The 19965-nt window shown below is 37.5% G+C and overlaps 2 protein-coding genes across 2 annotated transcripts in view; one reads left to right on the forward strand and one right to left on the reverse strand.

The window, feature by feature from the left end:
• l(3)72Dn (UTP4 small subunit processome component l(3)72Dn) overlaps nt 1-11226 on the reverse strand; it is a 36897-nt gene extending 25671 nt beyond the window's left edge. The window contains exons 1-4 of the mRNA XM_071690741.1: nt 11047-11226; nt 5765-5829; nt 4950-5128; nt 3171-3255 (exon numbers count right to left, since the gene is read on the reverse strand). Coding sequence (XP_071546842.1) covers nt 3171-3255; nt 4950-5128; nt 5765-5829; nt 11047-11150 — 433 coding nt within the window. The 5' untranslated portion in view covers nt 11151-11226. The remainder of the gene's footprint in view (nt 1-3170; nt 3256-4949; nt 5129-5764; nt 5830-11046) is intronic.
• Nucleotides 11227-13105: 1879 nt separating this feature from the next.
• On the forward strand, nt 13106-17257 carry LOC139764014 (chromosome transmission fidelity protein 8 homolog). The gene is made up of 3 exons (XM_071690484.1): nt 13106-13244; nt 14473-14590; nt 16928-17257. The coding sequence occupies exons 1-3, from the start codon at nt 13225-13227 to the stop codon at nt 17186-17188; spliced, it is 399 nt and encodes a 132-aa protein (XP_071546585.1). The 5' UTR covers nt 13106-13224; the 3' UTR covers nt 17189-17257.
• The last annotated feature ends 2708 nt before the right edge of the window (nt 17258-19965 follow it).

The following is a 19965-nucleotide window of genomic DNA, read 5'->3' on the forward strand; positions in this document are numbered from 1 at the left end:
TAAAGCATTCTCAGTATTATTCTAATAGCCAGACTGTTTTGAGAGTTACAACTCTACACGATACTTACCTGCCCTCACCATTCCATCATATTTCTAGAATACAAATTCTTAAAACTTTTCCTCCTTCCACCTATCAATTATCATTTCACAAACCCTTTACATCACAAATTCTGAAGTCTCATCCATCTAATTCCATGAACTTTCTAACCCAATAAACTTTCTGGGCCCAAAATCCTGATAATTTCATGCTAAACTCCATCAGCTCTCCACATCCCCATAACATTTCTGGCTAAAAAAATCCTATACTTTTCCTCCTTTCTACTCAATCAATTCCCTTTCCATAAACGTTTCAAATCCTTTAACTATCCACATCCTACAAACAGTTCAGGTTACTACTCCTAAAGTACAAACGTTTTGGGATACTCCTCCTAAAGTACAAACATTGTGGGATACTAATCAAGTTTTCATTCCTTTCATTCAATTTTCAATCCTAAACCCACAAGCTTCTAATGAACATCCTGAAGCTTTTATCCTCTCCTGTTTGCTATTCTCCTCAACCAATAAAACTGTAAGCCACAAATAATTAGCTTTTCTCATTTCACAGAGACCCTGTCAGCCATCTTCATCTAGAAAATTCTCAAGTTTCATGATTTTCAGTCTGTCAGATCAACTCATTCCATAAAAAATTCTGGACCATATATCACTGAATATACTTCCTTTTCTTCCTCTTCCCCCTCCTCCCTGCTAACACTGACATGAAGTGGAATCTCTTCAAGGTTACACAGGATAATGTACATCCAAAATCAGCAAACTGCATAAAGTGTTGTGGCCAAATACAAAAATAGAAATTTGGATGGCAAGCATTCAAAGTACATCCATATATAAAGAATATCTAAAGACTAAGTATGTATGCGTCTGTCACACAAAAGCCAATACAGCAATTCTATACTGACAGAACAACAAAGTTTCAAAGAAAGAGTAATCTGGCCTTATGAAAGTCTAAAACAAAATAACAAAAATGTTGTGAGTAGAAATTAAAGAAATTGTGAGCACATATTTGAATTTTTGCTGCCCTATAAAAAAATATGTCTTGAAGAATGAAAAACTTTTCTCCAAGAGGCACTGCCCTAAGAGCATGAAATACTCCTTGGGAAATATTGGGTTAACATTCCTTCCTGCCTCATAAACTGAGGAGGATGCACTACTCCACCCAACTCTTTTCAGTTGACTTGAGTCACTGAAGCGATAGTTCACTAAAACTGGGTTCGCTCTTAGACAATCAATGACTGCTGGTAGAAAAGTAGGACTCACAAATCTTGGATCATGATACCAACACAAGACTACCACCAAATTGCAAGGACAAAAAGGTTTTTCACAAAAATGAGGAAGGCCAGGTATGGTAAGAAGACTAGAAAAAAAAGTTTATGAGACAACATCTTGATGAAATAAAAGGTTTCACATTCTTCAAAACCTATCTACTATTTCTCTCATCGTGCTTGCACCCCACTAGCAACAAAGAATACCTATACAAAGGAGGAAGTTTAAACAAGCTTTTAAATCAAGCCAAGACAAAAATCTATATACCTTCAATGACAATGCAAGATGTGCCCAGAAATCAGCTCTGGGAGGAGGAGACTCAAGAACCTCACAAATTTGATCCACTATGTTTAGACTATGAAATTATCAATGAATAAGAAAGTAAGGCATTTTGTTGAGAGACAGAGTCAATTCTTTGACCCTTCTCATATCTGCTTTATGGAGAAAAAGGCCATCCTTTGACCCTCTAAGCTATCTTTTTCCCATGGAGGCTTTTCTGGCTTATCTGAGGACATACAATCTATCCCACTTATCAATCTGACTTACATTTACTGTTTCTGGAGCTATTTTGTGAAAGTATCCTCAATCTGTCTTAGACTTTCTCCAGGGTGGCTCCATAAATGACAAAGGAGAGCCTGTTGTTTGTTTTTTCCTCCTTCCTACCTTTCTGAAATGACTTCTCAAACTTATGCTCTTTCCTTTAACCGGAATCATGGAACCAGTCTCCTTTCTCCAGTTTACCTGGGCCAACTTCTTCTTGTCTGATTTGTTTTTCAAGGTCTAGTGACAACCCAGAGATATAACTAACCTTTGTGTTAAGTTCTCTTTCACCTTACCATATGCCTCAGTTGATTTTCTAATTTTCCTAAACTTCCATCAGTCCTTGAAGTCTTTGAATTCAGGAATTTACACATATGGTTTGCCTTAAATACTTTTACAATAGAGGGATGTAGAGAATGCTTGACTGATAGTCTTTTTATGATATTCACCTCTTTACTTAGAGATGCTACCATATGGTTTGATATAATATTCACTGTTTTACTCAAACACACTACCATTTGGTTTGATAATCTTTTCAGACCTCCCATGAAGTGTTTTGAGGTTGCTGAAATTACAGATCCCTTATGTTCAGAGTTCCATTTCAAAATGTTTCTAACATTTGTGGCGAGTAATACTTTTGATTTTTATAGGATTACCCTTCAAGAATCCCTTTCTTAGGCTTGGTGTGAATCCGACAAGCTTTTCCTTGGATATACTTCTCAAGTCTTTCCTTCTCAGAAAATGGTTGGGAGACAAGAGTTGATAAACCATACTTTCATTAGTACCTTAGTGTATCATTAGTAAGCAAGTTTGGAACATGATTCAAGGGATACAAAGTTATCTTGTCAAAAGTCTGCATGAAGACTGCCATTACATAGATTCAAGAAAGAGCATTATCAGAAAATCTTCATGAGTATTTTAAAACACCAGTACATATAAAATATAATCCTGAAAAGTAATCTATCAAAATATACACAATCATATCTATGTTTGCCACACACCTGATACTCCCATACAGTCTTCTAAAAACCCTTTTAATATTTAGGTACTAACCTATGCCCATCTTAAGTAACAACATAATCACACACTCACCAACAAAATTGTTACTACAGATCTGCAAATCCTCTAAACACGCTCGTATCACAACTTACCCACCACAAGCTCACTTTACAATCATTTCGTATGAGATGAATTTTAACTTTTACACCAATACTAATGCAAGCATATATGGACAGATAATTCTAATACGTAGTAATAGGGAAAAACCTCCAGCCATAACAACACCAAGGTAAAAAGAAATTCAAAGCACTTACCTTCTTGCTTTTCCAATGAATTTTCATATATAATACCCTCTTCTAACACTTGAAATATGCAGACATAGCCTTCCTCAGTACCTGCCTGAAAGTAATTCATTAAACAATCAAATAAAACCGACATAAATTTGCACACATACACTACCTATCTATATCTCTGACACCTGTTCCCACCTGTAACTCCCTCAAGGGAGTGGCTGTGGCAATAGTGACTCCATAACAAGTAAACTCTAATGCGGTATTTCAGCCTTTAATGCCTCATCCTTAACAGGCCAATGGCAGAAGGTAAATCTTACGCAGTGTTTGCAGAGGCTCCTACCTAATGTTCCTACTGACTAATACTACCTAATGTTTCTACCTAAAGCTCCTCCCTAAATATTCCTACCCACTTCTATATATTGATTCTGTCATTTTGCCAAAAGGCACGGCTAGTGCATAGTGCTCACTGCATGAAAATCTAGAGTTATGAAGAATGAGCTGTTTGAGTTAAGTGCTATCAACTGTTATGTATGACAAGGAGAGATTGTATGTCTGTGAAATGAAAAACAGCTACATGGGTTAAAGGAAAGCAATTCAACAACCACTGAAGCGCTGCTTGACATACAGCCATCAATAACTCTCCCGATACTCAGGTGGGTAGTACTGGTAATATACTTACCTGGTTGCTGGTTGCCCAACTACTACTACCTACCCACATACACACACAAGTGCCTTCACCCTCTTAATCATTACCCTCCCATACAATTTACCAAGCATACACAGCAAATCTAAGCTTCCGTAGTTTGGACACTCACCTTTATCCCCTTTGCCTTTATACAATGGCATTATACATATATTATGCCAATCCTCAGGAACTTCACCATGATCCATACATACACAGAATATCTTTACCAACCATTCAACAACACAGTCAACCCCATCTTAATATATTCAACTGCAATACCATCCACTACTGCAGCCTTGCCACACTTCATCTTCCACAAGAATTTTAACACCTCTTCTCTCTTCACCAAACCACTCTCCATGACTCTCTCACTTCGCATACCACCCCGACCAAAACTCCCTACATCTGTCACTCTATCATCAATCACATTGAATAATCCTTCAAAATACTCACTCCATCTCCTCCTCACTCCATCACTACCTGTTGTCACTTCCCCCCTTGTCCCCTTCATTGATGTTCCCATCTCTTCTCTTGTCCTTTGCACATTATCTACCTTATAAAACATCTTTTTATTCTCCCAAAGTTCAATGATACTCTCTCACCCCCATTTCTTTCGTCTGTTTCCTTGCGCTACCTCACAAACGCGGGAGACAGCGACAAAGTATAAAAAAAAAAAAAAAAAAAAAAAAAAAATATATATATATATATATATATATATATATATATATATATTCCTATGAGTCCACGGGGAGAAATGAAACACGAAAAGTTCCCAAGTGCACTTTCGTGTAACTAATCACATCATCAGGGGAGACACAAGAGAGAAATATGACAGTCAGTTGATATACATCGAAGAGACAAAGTTAGGACGCCATTTGGTAAACAAGTGATTGTATAAACATGTATACGACGTTCTTTGTGTTTGGCCAACAAATGAAAATTTACAAATATTTTTCTCTCCTTACTTAATAATATAGTACCTTACATCAAATTTACTGTAGAAAATAAAAATAATGGTATGTTACCATTTTTTGATTGCATGATCCATAGGCAAGGAAACAAGTTTAAGTTTAGATATTTCTATGTTACAGTACAACACTGATCAAGAAACTCACTGCTAATTTCTTCTTATCTGCAGAAAGTGCAAGACACCAGGTCGGACCACCAGTGACTGCTGTGCAAGATTTGACACCACTGGTAGCCAAGTCATGCTCCAAGAGAAAGCCGTTTAGTCCTGCACTAAAGAGTCGACCTTTGCACCACTGAAGTGCTTCAATTGAAGTATGTGTGTCACCTGAAGGAGTATTTTCATGTTATTTGATCTATAAATCCAAATCTATTTCTTCATTTCTAACCAGTAAAAGAGTATGCATGCAAAAAGGATCACTCCATAATGTACAATTGATATCAACAAGTCTAAAATTCCTTAAGATGTACTAAGTCCACACAAGTAAAAAATGAAAGTTTTGAAAATTGATTCTTTTCCTCTACAAGTCAGTGTCCTGTCAGTCACCATGAGAGTTTCTCAAGAATATCATCTAAGAAAAACAGGGTTAGGACCTTCCTACCCTCAGCATTACTGATGAGGAGGTGCTGGCCATCCTCACACTATATTATCCTGTTAACAATGGTAGTGGCTTCTTGCTTGATTCTGGCCCATCTCTGGCCAACTGGAGACTGCCTCAGAGAGGATGTTATCAACTACTTACTGCTGGCCATCTTACAGCACAAAAATCACAGGCTGTAATGATCAGCTCAAATGCAGTCACAGTGGGTGTGGTGAAAAGTTTTTGGAAAAAAGGGTGGCAAAAGCAAACAGGATAGGAAAATTAAGAAAAAAAAAATACACAAGGAACACACCTCAAAGAAAAATGTTTCTGAACTTTCAAAACCTACAATTTCATTTTTCAATAAAACTATAAATTCTTACCATGGAGAACCAGTTGCATAAAAGGTCGACTAATGCAGTTCCATATTTCAATACTACCATCAGCCCTGAAATATTTTAAATGAAAACATCACTAGGGTTTGAAAAAGATATCTGATACACACTAAGGAAATAACAGAGAGCATACAGGAAAATATAAGGAGTGACAGCTACAAATAAAATAAAATTCTAAATATTACTGCAGTAACAAAAAATCCTGACCTGATTTATCACAGCCTTAACATACTTAACTGGTTCCTCTTACCGATACTGACAAATCATAAATAATCATTCAATATACCTGCTTTGACTCCATAACTCTGGTCATCGTCATGTGAAGACTCATGTAGCAGGCTTAGTGACACTTTAAATCCTCCACCAATTTTTGACATTTGTATCGATGCTAAGTTTTGCATTAGTCATTTGGAGACTGCTGCCCTCTATGAGCAGTTCTTGAGTATACAGGCATATCTCGGTTAGCAGTGCTTATCTACTGCTTTTTCATTATGATGCTCTCTTTTGCCAACTTTTTTCTCACACAAAAAAATTAAAAGTCCCACACACAAACATACAACAAGCATTACTGTCTCCTTTTGTCTGAGTTGCACACTCAGTCAATAGGAAGAGTGCAGCTGATCATCATTCAACCAATTTGTGCTTCAAGCCACCAGTGTTGAGCATTCTCCTTATGGCCATGTTCGCTGTAGCAAAGGTGATTTATTTATCACATCTGTGCTTAGTTTTGAGTGCACAAGAGATCCAATGTATGAAAAAAAGGCCTGCATGTGTTATTGTTGGTAATGGAGACAAATAATCAAGGAAAAACAACATTGCTAGACGTAAAAATGTGGTTATCTTACAATGCTCAAGCAAAATGCACTGGTCAGAACTATACTGTAAGTTAATGTCATTTCTTTATGCTTTTATCATCAAAAAACATTGTTAATATTTGCAAATCAACCTGAAAGATTTATATATGCCTAATAATCATTTGTGCTACATATATATATATATATATATATATATATATATATATATATATATATATATATATATATATATATATATTTTTTTTTTAAAACTATTCGCCATTTCCCGTGTTAACGAGGTAGCGTTAAGAACAGAGGACTGGGCCTTTTTTGGAATATCCTCACCTGGCCCCCTCTGTTCCTTCTTTTGGAAAATTAAAAAAAAAAACGAGAGGGGAGGATTTCCAGCCCCCCGCTCCCTCCCCTTTTAGTCGCCTTCTACGACACGCAGGGAATACGTGGGAAGTATTCTTAATCCCCTATCCCCAGGGATATATATATATATATATATATATATATATATATATCTAAAACACTTCACTTCCTCCAGTCTTTCTCCATTCATACTCACCTCCCAATTGACTTGACCCTCAACCCTACTGTACCTAATAACCTTGCTCTTATTCACATTTACTCTTAACTTTCTTCTTCCACACACTTTACCAAACTCAGTCTCCAGCTTCAGCAGTTTCTCACATGAATCAGCCACCAGCGCTGTATCATCAGCGAACAACAACTGACAGAGCATCTCTATCAACTCTATCATATGCCTTCTCCAGATCCATAAATGCTACATACAAATCCATTTGCTTTTCTAAGTATTTCTCACATACATTCTTCAAAGCAAACACCTGATCCACACATCCTCTACCACTTCTGAAACCACACTGCTCTTCCCCAATCTGATGCTCTGTACATGCCTTCACCCTCTCAATCAATACCCTCCCATATAATTTACCAGGAATACTCAACAAACTTATACCTCTGTAATTTGAGCACTCACTCTTATCCCCTTTGCCTTTGTACAATGGCACTATGCACGCATTCTGCCAATCCTCAGGCACCTCACCATGAGTCATACATACATTAAATAACCTTACCAACCAGTCAACAATACAGTCACCCCCTTTTTTAATAAATTCCACTGCAATACCATCCAAACCCACTGCCTTGCCGGCTTTCATCTTCCGCTCCAATTCACTCTATTCTTTGCCCTCCTTTCACCCTCCTGCATGTTCAGGCCCCAATCACACAAAATCTTTTTCACTCCATCTTTCCACCTCCAATTTGGTCTCCCTCTTCTCCTCGTTCCCTCCACCTCCGACACATATATCCTCCTGGTCAATCTTTCCTCACTCATTCTCTCCATGTGACCAAACCATTTCAAAACACCCTCTTCTGCTCTCTCAACCACGCTCTTTTTATTTCCACACATCTCTCTTACCCTTACGTTACTTACTTGATCAAACCACCTCACACCCCACATTGCCCTCAAACATCTCATTTCCAGCACATCCATCCTCCTGCGCACAACTCTATCCATAGTCCACGCCTCGCAACCATACAACATAGTTGGAACCACTATTCCTTCAAACATACCCATTTTTGCTTTCCGAGATGTTCTCGACTTCCACACATTCTTCAAGGCTCCCAGAATTTTCGCCCCCTCCCCCACCCTATGATCCACTTCCGCTTCCATGGTTCCATCCGCTGCCAGATCCACTCCCAGATATCTAAAACACTTCACTTCCTCCAGTTTTTCTCCATTCAAACTCACCTCCCAATTGAATTGACCCTCAACCCTACTGTACCTAATAACCTTGCTCTTATTCACATTTACTCTTAACTTTCTTCTTTCACACACTTTACCAAACTCAGTCACCAGCTTCTGCAGTTTCTCACATGAATCAGCCACCAGCGCTGTATCATCAGCGAACAACAACTGACTCACTTCCCAAGCTCTCTCATCCCCAACAGACTTCATACTTGCCCCTCTTTCCAAAACTCTTGCATTCACCTCCCTAACAACCCCATCCATAAACAAATTAAACAACCATGGAGACATCACACACCCCTGCCGCAAACCTACATTCACTGAGAACCAATCACTTTCCTCTCTTCCTACACGTACACATGCCTTACATCCTCGATAAAAACTTTTCACTGCTTCTAACAACTTGCCTCCCACACCATATATTCTTAATACCTTCCACAGAGCATCTCTATCAACTCTATCATATGCCTTCTCCAGATCCATAAATGCTACATACAAATCCATTTGCTTTTCTAAGTATTTCTCACATACATTCTTCAAAGCAAACACCTGATCCACACATCCTCTACCACTTCTGAAACCACACTGCTCTTCCCCAATCTGATGCTCTGTACATGCCTTCACCCTCTCAATCAATACCCTCCCATATAATTTATGTATGTATATACATGTATATGTGGGTGGGTTGGGCCATTCTTTCACTTGTTTCCTTGCGCTACCTTGCTGATGCGGGAGACAGCGACAAAGTACAATGAATGAATAAAAATAAATAAACTGTAACCATAAACAGTGAAAAGAGCCATTATGTGAATTTGCAACATGAGGCTCACTAGTCGCCAAAACTTCCATTTCACCTAACTGATATGAACAACTCACCATGAATTTTCCTTTTCATACTAACTAACATGGTATGGGCTGACAAAAGAATGCCTTACAAATAACCATCTCATGTGAAAGTAAAATGATTACATATGAGAAAAAATACATGGGACTAATTTGAGTTAGGTTATATTCTTACTTGTCATTTTTCAATTTTACAAGTGTATTATCTACTTTCACAAAAAATCCCATGTTTTCCCTGATATAAATCCCTCATCACCATTGCTTTCTTTAAAATGTAAGAATCCGAATCAAGCACCACAACTGCTATTAGACTCTACAAACACCATTAGTATTGCAGAACAAAAGTACTAAATATTCAAAGCAATGGGGAGCTTAAAGTGGTGCATCTGTGATTTATCTTAAAAATTACTATATCAGTTAAAACATACCAGTCACTTCCATGGTGCAGCACTTGGCAACTGCCAAAAATGTCAACAAACAGTTCATGGACCAAATGGGCCAACCATGCCACCACCCAACTACAGTACCCTATAATCAAACATTCCAAGCAATACCTGCACCAGACCAATTCAATATTGGCATGTTTCTATAATATATTTTGCCTACTAGGAGAGATTTTCACATGGTCTGATGATTTCTTGCAAGTTATTCTTCAAAAAATTGATGCACGTGTTTTTGTTGATAGATCCTGATAAAAGTGGTACCAATGTATACAAATGATACAAAGCGAGGCTTTCAACTTGTTGCAAGTCCTACTCTTACATGATGAAGCTCCAACAAAGTCGGCAGTGTCTGAATTAGATGGAAAATGTAAGGTATAATCCCTCTGTATCCAGGTATTCAGAGATTATGGAACTGCTTGGTACCACTCTCATCGTAATCAATTGACTAGAACAGGCTCTACCGCATCGGTATTATTATCACTAACACCAATTTGTTATGTTTTACTAATCCTAATATGCAAAACAAGTTTCTTAAAGAAAATGACATAAATTTAGTTTAGAAAATTTCATATGCACTGTGGGAGTGTGGGACAAATCTACAGCTTTATCACATTCTACTCGACTGACTGCAATAAACTATGTACATATAGCTAAATCAGATGTAGTACGAACATCTAGGTAAAATCGTTATGTCCAAATCAAATAAAACTATAGAATCTGAACAAGCACCAGGTGAATGATTCACTTTAGCTGTCCACTGGGCAGTGAATCTTGGAATGCCCCCAAACACAGTACAACAGAGTTCAAATATCACTTAAAGATGCCACGGCATCCCTCTTGTTCTAATCAACGGGCACAAAATTATTCTCCATTCTGAGAGGTTACTAAGTGCTTTTATCCTAAAACAATTTCTCTCGGTGACCTGTCCACTCAGTGTCCCAAGAAAAACAGATATATCTCAGCTCCCCACTCGAATCCAATCACATAAAGTGTAAAGCAATCACTGAAGAATCTTATCAGTAAAGGACATTTCAGCAATAGCTTTAAACTGATACGTCAACGTGTTTAATGTAATACTACATCAGTAACCAACATTTTCTTTTATGCACAATTCCCAATACTATAACCGTTTCAAATAATCTAATAATAAATGATACTACAGGTCATGGCACACAACCATTACTGTATCCTCTAAACACTACACTACACTAGCTTTATTAAATCTTATGATAAGATGTTAGAGGGAAAGAACACATTTAAACTATAATATCATCTTCAGTATCAAAAAAGATGCAGAAATTAAGCACATTCTTATTACATTACCAAGCTTATTATAAGTCACGCTAGTTTTTCCTTTACTCACACAACTAAAGGCAACGAGTCAAACTCGGGTTCTTCAAGTTAGTTAAGCCCTACCTTGATAATGCTAGCCGATTGGTTTCGTCTTCATAGGCCATACATTGTATCGCCTTTGGTTCAAAATCATAAAAGCGGATATTATGGATAGTGAATTCCCCCATCTCGGAAAGCTACATTAAAGTTTTTCACTTGTGGGCTGCGATGTTTACATGTGCATTCTACCAGATAAAGACTTATTTAAGACTTAAATCTCTAGGTATCTCACTGTTTAATTTTCTAATATCTGAGTTACCTGCGACATCTGGCGGTGATAAAATGAAATAATACTAACATAGAAAACGTACTAAAATAGCGATATTTTTGGGGTAGCTTAACCAAATTTATTTAGGCCTCTTGAGAGAAGCTCAATATAATGATTTCCGGATGAGATCTGCGTGGATGATACATTTTGAATATTCTTCTACATATTTATAGAACAGCATTTGGTAAATTTGAAGCTACAAACATCAAACTTTCCCCGTGACATCACTTAGAAGCTTCCCCCGTGCCTGCATTTTCCAATCTTCGTTCGTTGCATATTGAGTGCTTCTTTTTCCTTCACCAGGCTGAAGGAGAGTGTGGTGGCTGGGAGCCCGTCAGAGGTATTCATGTGCATGTACGTTTGCAATCTTGAAAAACAAATATTCTTCAGAATCTTTCCCTCTGGCCAGCTACGACATTTAAGGAGTGGTTAGTGTTGACGATCTTGTCCGTCTCAAAAAGGCAATAGAGACCAACACAGCCTTGAAATTTATCTGTGAACGGAACGGAACTGCAACGCCCATGGTCCTTTCTTAGATGTTCTCCGAATACACTTTTTTGTTTTTTTTGCCAATAAAGAGCCTACTGGTCTTAGATGCTCCCTTAATATCTTAACGAAAGTCCTCAGAGATATGAGTGGCGTCATGAAAATCTTTCTACGAAATTATGCAATACCTTCCAGCTGAAACTTATTTCACGACGAAACCCCACGGCTAAAACAGACCTTCGTCAATAACGTATTCTCCAACACAGTGCAGACATGGAGACTGGGTGTAATGGACGAAGGTGCTTACTTCGTGTCTTCCTGGACGCCAATAACACTTGCAGCACGACAGGCAGCTCCAGAGGTGCAACACCCAAGGTCTTTTATCATAACCAGATGTACTTAGTATAAAACAGACGTAAAAAATACTCCATAATACCAACGACATGGGGAGCACATATCCTAACGATTCAACGATGGCTTGAAATATCCCTCATGAACGGGAAGACCAGAAATTTCAAGGCCAACAACCTCAATATATACTATTCGCCATTTCCCGCGATAGCGAGGTAGCGTTAAGAACAGAGGACTGGGCCTTTGAGGGAATATCCTCACCTGGCCCCCTACTCTGTTCCTTTCTATTTGCTAAGAATTCTTCTCTGTCTACAAAAGCATATTAATTTGTTTCATCGATCTAATTTCCTTAAATATCAGCTTCTTAATGTTATCACATGTCACACATTTATTTTCATCTAAAAATGGTCATCGGACTCACGATAAACTCACTTCTGGACTACAATTGTATTCAATTTGAAGAGAATTTGACCAATACTGAGGAGTGAATTACACATTCAAATAAGTTGTCAAAACCCCTGAGGTTGACTTGAAGTGTGTTGAATTTATTGGCAATGGGCAATGAATGATCTTGAACATTAGACCAGAAATCACCATATATACGGTAATATCAAAGTGATTTCTTGTATATGTTAACTGTTGACATTCACTGATGAGATAACAATGAAAACCTCTAAATGTAATTAGAATAAGAGAGTGAAGAATAAACAATCTTCCTGAAATAACAGGTAATTCTATTTTTACGAAACTAAAATCCTGTTTTGGAGCAACAAAATGATAGCGAACTATGTCTTTCTTATGACATGAAAGGAACATCATAGAATAAGGATAGAAGTGTTGAAAAAGCACATTTGATCATTTTGGTTTGTATAGATATGTACATATAATAAAAAAAAAGGTATGATTCTTAACTAAGATTTCCTATAACGGTTGAATCTAAATTGTTTTTTTTTTTTCTATTGAGGTTCACCTTATCCACCATAAATCCGAGAAACCCGAAGAACAAAAATAAATCCGGATTTTATTCTCGAACGAAAAAGTTTTGTTGTGATCTTCAAAGTTTGTTTACGGCATTAGGATACTAGGGAGCTTTGAAAATGCAGATTCCAGTCAAAATGTAAACATGGTGTCTACAATACATTGAATTTGAACTGATTTTGATATTAAATGATGCATGTGAATCCTATGAAGTGTGTTGTACTGGAAAAGTTGAAAGAGGTTTTCCCTCACCTGAGGGAGGATACAGAGGCGGAAGATGCTTGTTAGGGCGCGGATATAAAATGTGCACCAAGTGGGAACTCTTCCAGAAATATGTGGCTCTGTTGGATTAAGATAAAGTTGCAGTTTAGACGTTCAACGGAAATTATATGAATTTAAGTGAAATGCATATTGATGTGCCTCTTATACTTTAGTGGAATTGACAGACTCAAGGGAGCATAATTCTTACCACTAATTAAAGCTGGATCGTATGATGATTAGGGAAATTGAAGGGGTACAAGTAAGGGAAACGCTAAAGAATATGAACTCATGAAAACCTTAGTTTTAGTTTAATTTAGCTCCATGATAAAATTGGCAGTGGGTAATGGCTACTGCATAGTTTAGGTGCATTATACATAGTACTATTTATGGGAATGAAAGTAGCAGTGGGTAATAGCCACTGCATAGTTTAGGTGCATCACACACAGCAGTATTTGTGGGAATAGAGTACTTTAAGTGAAATATATCGACACCGTTGTTTATGAGACATTCACTGAGTAGTTTCTCTTGGCTCACTACAGTAGAGTAATATTATGTCACATCCTGCTTACCACAAACTTATTCTTCCTTGCTGGAAATGTTTGTTTGTAGCTTCAGTTGGTGAATGCCTGTTAACATATACCCATGGCTAATGCAGCCTTTCTTTACAGGAAGCTGTGCATATTAATGCAACATTTGATTTTATTAGTTTAACTCTTGCCAGATTTTACCCACCATTGTTTTGCACATTGGTGGTAATTGAGGATTTTATAGTCAACCTTGCCAGGCTGAAGTGCTGCTTAGCTTTCGGGTTGATAAATCAGTACTGCAACCATGATTACTGTCCTATGTTTGGATGACCTTAATGATAAGCTTTATGTCTCATCATAAATGTATGCCCATCACCATGAAAATTGTAAAAAGACCATTTTATAATTATAAGTGATTATACTTTACAATCATTTGTAATTATACTCTTGAATGTCATATGCTTTCTCAGATTTGAGTATGTTGTTATTAATCTAGTTGGTATTTTAAGAAAAGGTCGTCATGTTTCGTATATTAAATAGATAATGATGGATTTTTTGTTTTTTTTTGCCTTTTTTCAGTGCTGGTAAAGATGATCTTGGGGAGTGGATGATGATGGAGCTGCAGGGAGACTTAGAGTCACGAACTCAGGGAGAGATGTGCAACAAATTTATCGGAGACCTTCACTTTACTAAACAAGTATGAAACAGTTTCAGTTTCATTGGTTAGTGAGATATTTATACAATTTGGTACTCAGCTAAAAGCTAGTACACTTTCTTGAGAAGCTATGCAAGTTAGTGCCAGGAAACATATGGGGAAAGGCCACATCCACTCACATCCATTCACTATCTGTCATGTGTAATGTACTGAAACCACAACTACCTCTCCACATCCAGGCCCCACAGAACTTTCCATGGTTTACCCTATATGTTTCACATGCCCTGGTTCAGTCTATTACAAGCACATTGACTCCAGTATATCACATCATTCCAATTCACTCTATTCTGTGAATGCCTTTCTCCCTCCTGCATGTCCAGGGTCATGTCGCTCAGAATCTTTTTCGTTCTTTCCACCTCCAGTTTGGTCTCCTGCTTCTCCTTGTTCCTTCCACTTCTGGTGCATAAATCCTCTTTGTTAGCTTTTCCTCACTCATATTCTCCATATGTCCAAACCATTGCAACATTCCCTCTTCTGCTTTCCGAATCACACTTTTTTATACTACCACACATCTTTCATACCCTTTAATTACTTACCACATACCACATATTGTTCTCAAACATTTCATTTCTAACACATTTATCTTCCTTTGCCCAACCATATCTATAACCCCTGCCTTGCAACTGTATAATATTGTTGAAACTACTAATCCCTCAACCACACTCATTTTTGCTCTTGTAGATAATGTTCTCTTTTTCCACTCTTCTTTATTACTTCCATGGTTTCATTTGCTGCTAATTCCACTCCCAGATATCTAAAACATTTCACTTCCTCCAGTTTTTCTTCATTCAGACTCACATCCCAACTAACTTGTTTCTCAACCCTGCTCAACCTAATAACCTTGCTTTTATTCACATTTACTTTCAACTTTTTTCATCCCAACTAACTTATCTCTCAACTCTGCTTAACCTAATAACCTTGCTTTTATTCACATTTACTTTCAACTTTCTCCTTTCAGATACTCTTTTAAAATTACTTTGGCTTCCATTATTTCATTTGCTCTATCAGCTTAAGATAACAAGGGAAGACAAGAAGGTATTGCTTCTTGCTATCTCTTGAACGTGGTTACTACACTCAACTTTTGTGATTTATACAGGCAAGGTTAAGAGTTAAACATCTTTGGTGACATAGCACATGCTTTACTCTTGGGAAAACTTCTTATAGTAACTTTTTATTGATAAAATACAGTCATAGCACCTTCCACACCCTTATCAAATGCTTTTCCCAGATCTAGAAATGGTAACATTTTAGTTTTTCTCAAAGCATTTTCCAGTCAAATTCTCCAAAGCAAACACCTGGTCCTCGCATCCTCTTTTCTTACATCCTTGCAGTCAGGTGTTCTGAGCAAGCTACAACCTCTCAATCCACTCTCTCCCATAAACCTTAACAGATGTACTAAAGAAACAGATATGCGTGTAATTTGGGTATTTACTTTCTCCATTTCCTCTCTGTAAAATCACTGTACATGCATTCTGCCACCATTCAGGCATTTTACCTTGGGCTATAAAAACATTAAAAATTTGAGTAATAACCTTTAGTGGTAACACCTCCTTTCTTGAAAAACTCATCTGCAATTCTGTCCACTAATGCTGCTTTTCCACACTTTATCTTATGCAAAACTTATTCTAGTTCATCTGTCTTTCACTGAAAAAGGTAATTTTATTTTTTTCATTGAATGTAAGTACAGTACATCTGTTCTCAGGGTATTCCAGTTCTCATTATTGGCCATCACATATTACATGGCAAATAGGAAGATCTCGCCTTTCTTACTTCATGTGACCTCATCCCAAACACCACATTCATTACCTTACTATATCCTAAATTCAGTCCTTCAGATTTCACTCTCTTAATTTTCTTTTTAGCCACTTCCCTATCTGCCTTTAATTCTTTTGGGTTAGTATTTGCTATTGTTAGTAATAAAGACTTCATTTTTTGCATTTACTTGGACATAGTTAAGGATGTTTATACAAATTTAAATGACTTTTTCTATCATGTTGCTTATGGCCCTCTTTGAATGTCATGTGTTCCTGGGCAGTATACAGTTATTTCATTGCTTCATCAGTTTGACATTGTTCTAGAAAATGGTCATCTATATATTCGTATCTTATCCATTTTAAATTCACCATGTTAGACCTATATGAATGACAAATGAAGCTAATGATAATGGACAGATATGAATCAAGAACTTTTATATTGATTATGCTAAAATGTTTTGGCATTTGATTATTCAACAGTTAATTATGCTCGTGTGTGTGGATAAGCATGAATAGAAGGTATGTTTTCATTCTTGAATATTTAGTATGGCACATATACTTTCAGGGTATTCCAGTTCTCATCATTGGCCATCACATATTATATGGCAAAGTTCAAGACCTTGACAAACCCTTTGCAGTTATGAGGAAGACAAGACTTAGCAGAGAGTCTAACAGGGATATGGATGTTAGTGGCTCTGATGATCAAGAAATTGGTACTGGACAGTTGTCACGTGTAGAATACACCATCACAGCTATAGTTAAAAAGAAGCTCCATTTTAAAACTAGACCAAAACCAGTAATAGCAAGTTTGCAGCATACAGTTTAGAATTATGTTGTATGATTTAGACAAGCTTAAGATGTATTTTCTATCATAATAAATTTGAATATATTGCAATTATATGTTTTTCATATACAAATCAGCCCTTTCAAGTTTGTATAGCACAATAAAACAGTCATATTTCCTTTTATCTCCAGTACTCTTTCCAGTTTCATAATGCTAACATGCAATTTATGAACGCATTAGTGTTTGTAGTTTTCTTATGTCCAAAACAGAAGATTCATATACAGTATTGGTGTGTAAGGAATGATATCCTTACAGGAATTTTTAATTGATACTCCTCAGCATAGGTACTTTAGTTGGTTAGTACATCTTGGATTCTGTGTATGATCATTATAAGCAGTGTTACTAATTCAATTTCTGGTTAACAAATGGTTAATGGTTAAAGCATTAAATGGTTAACAAATTCTAATTAAAAAATGCTGCAAGTTTTTGAAGAGCTTCCCTTATAGTCTTTAGAAATATATATGTAAAATCTAGTTAATCAAAATTTTTTGACGTGTTAAAATAAGTATTGTTGGTCCTGGTTAAGTATTGGAATTGGAGCTTTGGATACAATTCATCATGATGCCTATCTATCTCTATTGCCCGTTACTTCTGGGAACTCTCATGAAGGGGATGGCCTGCAACAGCAAAAAAATCTTCACTTCTGCCTGCCCTTGCATGCCTTCCTCACATATACCACTCCATGCATTCTGCCCCTCATCACAGGTAATCTTCCTCTCACCAATCCATCTAATCATATTATTCCACCTTGCATTCTTTTCAGATGCCCCTACCACCTCAAAGTATTACATTTCACTCACTACCATACACCTTATAACTTTCTTTTTTCCATCTAGTCATACCACATGCTCCTCTCAATAGTTCAATTCCACTGCTTGTGACTCAGTATCCATATTTCAGCTGCTTAGGTCAGAGTTGGGAGGACTATGTTGTCCACTTAATCCTTTCCTCACTTCTATACTTATACCTCTACCTTTTTTATTCTATTTTTGGACCTAGTTACTTATCCTGTACTGCTCTTTCCCTCTAAATCACTAAACTTACCCGAGATAGCTCCCAAACTGTTTCTCTTAACCTTTTTTCCCCGAAATCTATAACACAACTTAGTACATTTTCTTCTCGCACCTTATAGGTCTTTGCAAAATCTATACTCGGTTTCCTTTCAGATACCATTCAATTTCCTACCCTTACACACAATACATCCCTTGTCCCTAGTTTTGCTTTCATCCCTTATAACAGATACCAAACACAGCAAATGCTCGTTTAAGACCGAGAGGCAGAATACTCTGATTTGAGTACCAAGAAGGAAAATTGAGCCATCAAGTATGACAAGGTTAGCAAAGAATGATGGAATTCATATTACAGTAATGTATATGCTAATGATGAATGGAAATTTGACACTAGGCATACTTCTGTCTATCTACACGAGTAGCAAGAACCTTACCCATACTTTTTTGATTTTTTCACACGTATCAGGATATAGGGGAGAAAGAATACTTCCCACACATTCCTCACATGTCGTAGAAGTCAACTAAAGGGGACGGGAGCAGGGGCTAGAAACCCTTCCCTCCTTGTATATTAACTTTCTAAAAGGGGAAACAGGAGGAGGAGTCATGCAGGGAGGGCTCATCCTCCTCGAAGGCTCAGATTGGGGTGTCTAAATGTGTGTGGATGTAACCAAGATGAGAAAAAAGGAGAGATAGGTAGTATGTTTGAGGAAAGGAACCTGGATGTTTTGGCTCCGAGTGAAACTAAGCTCAGGTAAAGGGGAAGAGTGGTTTGGGAATGTCTTGGGAGTAAAGTCAGGGGTTAGTGAGAGGACAAGAGCAAGGGAAGGAATAGCACTACTCCTGAAACTGGAGTGGTGGGAGTATGTGATAGTGTAAGAAAGTAAACTCAAGATTGATATGGGTAAAACTGAAAGTGGATGGTGAGAGATGGGTGATTATCGGTGCACATGCACCTGGGCATGATAAAGATCATGAGGCAAGTGTTTTGGGAGCAGCTGAGTATGTTAGTATCTTTGATGCATGAGACCGGGTTATAGTGATGGGTGATTTGAATGCAAAGGTGAGTAATAAGGCAGTTGAGGGAATAATTGGTGTGCATGGGGTGGTCAGTGTTGTAAATGGAAATGAGCTTGTAGATTTATGTGCTGAAAAAGGACTGGTGACTGTGAATACCTGGTTTAAAAAGAGATATAAGTTTATGGATGTAACTAGGAGAGATGGCCAGAGAGCATTATTGGATTATGTGTTAATTGATAGGCGCGAAAAAGAGAGACTTTTGGATGTTAACATGCTGAGAGGTGCAACTGGAGGGATGTCTGAACATTATCTTGTGGAGGCAAAGGTGAAGAATTGCAGAGGTTTTCAGAAAAGGAGAGAATGTTGGGGTGAAGAGAGTGGTGAGAGTAAGTGCACTTGGGAAGGAGACTTGTGTGAGGAAGTACCAGGAAAGACTGAGTACAGAGTGGAAAAAGGTGAGAACAAAGGACGTAAGGGGAGTGGGGGAGGAATGGGATGTATTTAGGGAAGCAGCGATGGCTTGCGCAAAAGATGCTTGTGGCATGAGAAGCATGGGAGGTGGGCAGACTGGAAAGGGTAGCGAGTGGTGGGATGAAGTAAGATTATTAGTGAAAGAGAAGAGAGAGGCATTTGGGTGACTTTTGCAGGGAAACAATGCAAATGACTGGGAGATGTATGAAAGAAGAGGCAGGAGGCTGAGAAAGGTGCAAGAGGTAAAAAAGAGGGCAAATG

The sequence above is a fragment of the Panulirus ornatus genome, chromosome 48 (assembly GCF_036320965.1).
Source record: "Panulirus ornatus isolate Po-2019 chromosome 48, ASM3632096v1, whole genome shotgun sequence".
NCBI classification, from domain to species: Eukaryota; Metazoa; Arthropoda; class Malacostraca; order Decapoda; family Palinuridae; genus Panulirus; species Panulirus ornatus.

What these genes read in the sequence shown, in the direction of transcription:
- LOC139764014 (XM_071690484.1), top strand. Translation starts at nt 13,225, where the DNA reads ATGCAGATTCCAGTCAAAAT. An exon ending in ATGCAGATTCCAGTCAAAAT is followed by an intron (nt 13,245 to 14,472) that starts GTAAACATGGTG and finishes GCCTTTTTTCAG; the next exon opens with TGCTGGTAAAGATGATCTTG. An exon ending in ACCTTCACTTTACTAAACAA is followed by an intron (nt 14,591 to 16,927) that starts GTATGAAACAGT and finishes ATATACTTTCAG; the next exon opens with GGTATTCCAGTTCTCATCAT.